Source organism: Meleagris gallopavo, chromosome 22 (genome assembly GCF_000146605.3).
Source record: "Meleagris gallopavo isolate NT-WF06-2002-E0010 breed Aviagen turkey brand Nicholas breeding stock chromosome 22, Turkey_5.1, whole genome shotgun sequence".
Taxonomy (NCBI): domain Eukaryota; kingdom Metazoa; phylum Chordata; class Aves; order Galliformes; family Phasianidae; genus Meleagris; species Meleagris gallopavo.
The window spans coordinates 3,504,786-3,506,297 of NC_015032.2; the positions used below are offsets into that span (position 1 = coordinate 3,504,786).

The 1,512-nt window shown below is 63.6% G+C and overlaps 1 protein-coding gene across 1 annotated transcript; it reads right to left on the reverse strand.

Annotated features, from left to right (window-relative positions):
- Positions 1 to 1,506, reverse strand: MAFB (MAF bZIP transcription factor B). Its single transcript, XM_003211953.2, has one exon. It carries the CDS (start codon positions 956 to 958, stop codon positions 23 to 25), a length of 936 nt encoding a protein of 311 aa, XP_003212001.1. The 5' UTR covers positions 959 to 1,506; the 3' UTR covers positions 1 to 22.
- Between the last annotated feature and the right edge of the window lie 6 nt (positions 1,507 to 1,512).

A 1,512-nucleotide genomic window follows, 5' to 3' on the forward strand; every position in this document is an offset into this window, starting at 1 on the left:
TTTTAATTACTTTATTAAGCACTCACATGAAGAACTCGGGGGAAGACGGGTTGTCACTGGTGGAGCCGGCCTCTCTGAAGCCATTGCTGGCAAGTTTCTCACACTTGAGCTTGTAGGCGTCTCGCTCTCTGGCCAGCCGGGTCACTTCTTGCTTGAGCTGTTCCACCTGCTGAATGAGTTGGGTCTTTTCGTTCTCCAGGTGGTGCTTCTGCTGGACGCGTTTATACCTGCAGGACTGAGCGTAGCCCCTGTTCTTCAAGGTCCTCCTCTTCTGCTTGAGGCGGATCACCTCGTCTTTGGTGAAGCCTCGGAGGTGCCTGTTGAGCTCCCTCACGGACATGGAGACCAGCTGGTCATCCGAGAACCGGTCCTCCACGCTGCTGGATGGGGGATGCTGCTGGTGAGAGGTCTGGAGCTGCTGAGAGGAGCTGGACGAGGTGGAAGGGGTGGGAGAGGCCTGATGGTGGTGGTGATGGTGGTGGTGAGGGTGCCCGCTGCCCGCCAGGTCTTCGTGGGTGACGGCGGGGTACTGGTGGTGGTGCTGGTGGTGATGGTGATGGTGGTGGTGATGGGCCCGGAAGCTCTCGAAGCCTTGCAGCTGCTGGGACACTTGGTGGGAGCCGATGAGGGCTTCGACCGCATCCTCCGGGGTGAGGTTCAGCGCCTCGGGGTTCATCTGCTGGTAGCTGTTGGCCATCCAGTACAGGTCCTCCAAGTGGGTCTTCTGTTCGGTGGGGCTGAAGCTGGGCGAGGAGGGCACGGAGCTGCAGGGGGTGCTGATGGGGGTGGAGGACACGGAGCCGGCGGGCTGCAGGCGAGTGCAGTGCCTGCCCGAGCGGTCGTTCCTGCCCAGGGGCTCCTTCTTCACGTCGAACTTCATCAGGTCGAAGTCGTTGACGTACTCCATGGCCAGGGGGCTGGTGGGCAGCTCGGCTCCGATGCTCAGCTCTCCGGCCATCGCTGTCTTGCGGGCTCCTCTCCGGGCGGAGGGGGCTGGAGACCTGGCCCCAGCGCGCAGCCTGGTAGAGGGCTGGCCGCGCTCCCTATTCCAAAGAAACTTTGCCTCCGCTTCGCCTCTCGCTTCCTTTCCTCCGCTCCCCCCTCCACCACCGCCGCCTCCTCCTTCTCCCGGCTTCTGGGGCTTCTTCGGACCGCAGCGACAAAGCCAGGGACGAGCCGGCTCCCGGAGCCACCCGACGCCTCCCGGCTTTGGGTATCAGCGCTGGCAGCGCACCGCCGGCGGCTCCGGGCACTCAGACGCCCACGGAGAGGAGAAAGGAGCAGCGGCAGGAGGGCAAAAGCAAAACAAAACAAAGATGCTGCCTTCGGGGCCGTGCGGGAAGCGAGAAGAACGGTGCAGAAGGTCTAAGCCCGCGCCTCCGGGTGGGTTTTGTAAGTCCTGAGCTTTCTCCCCGCGGTAGCGGAGCGCCGGAGCGTGCCGCAACTTTCCGCTCCGGGAGCGCACCGGCTGTGCGGCGGCGACCGGGCTTTGCACGGGAGTTTTCTCTGGCT

What these genes read in the sequence shown, in the direction of transcription:
- MAFB (XM_003211953.2), bottom strand. Translation starts at nt 958, where the DNA reads ATGGCCGGAGAGCTGAGCATCGGAGCCGAGCTGCCCACCAGCCCCCTG.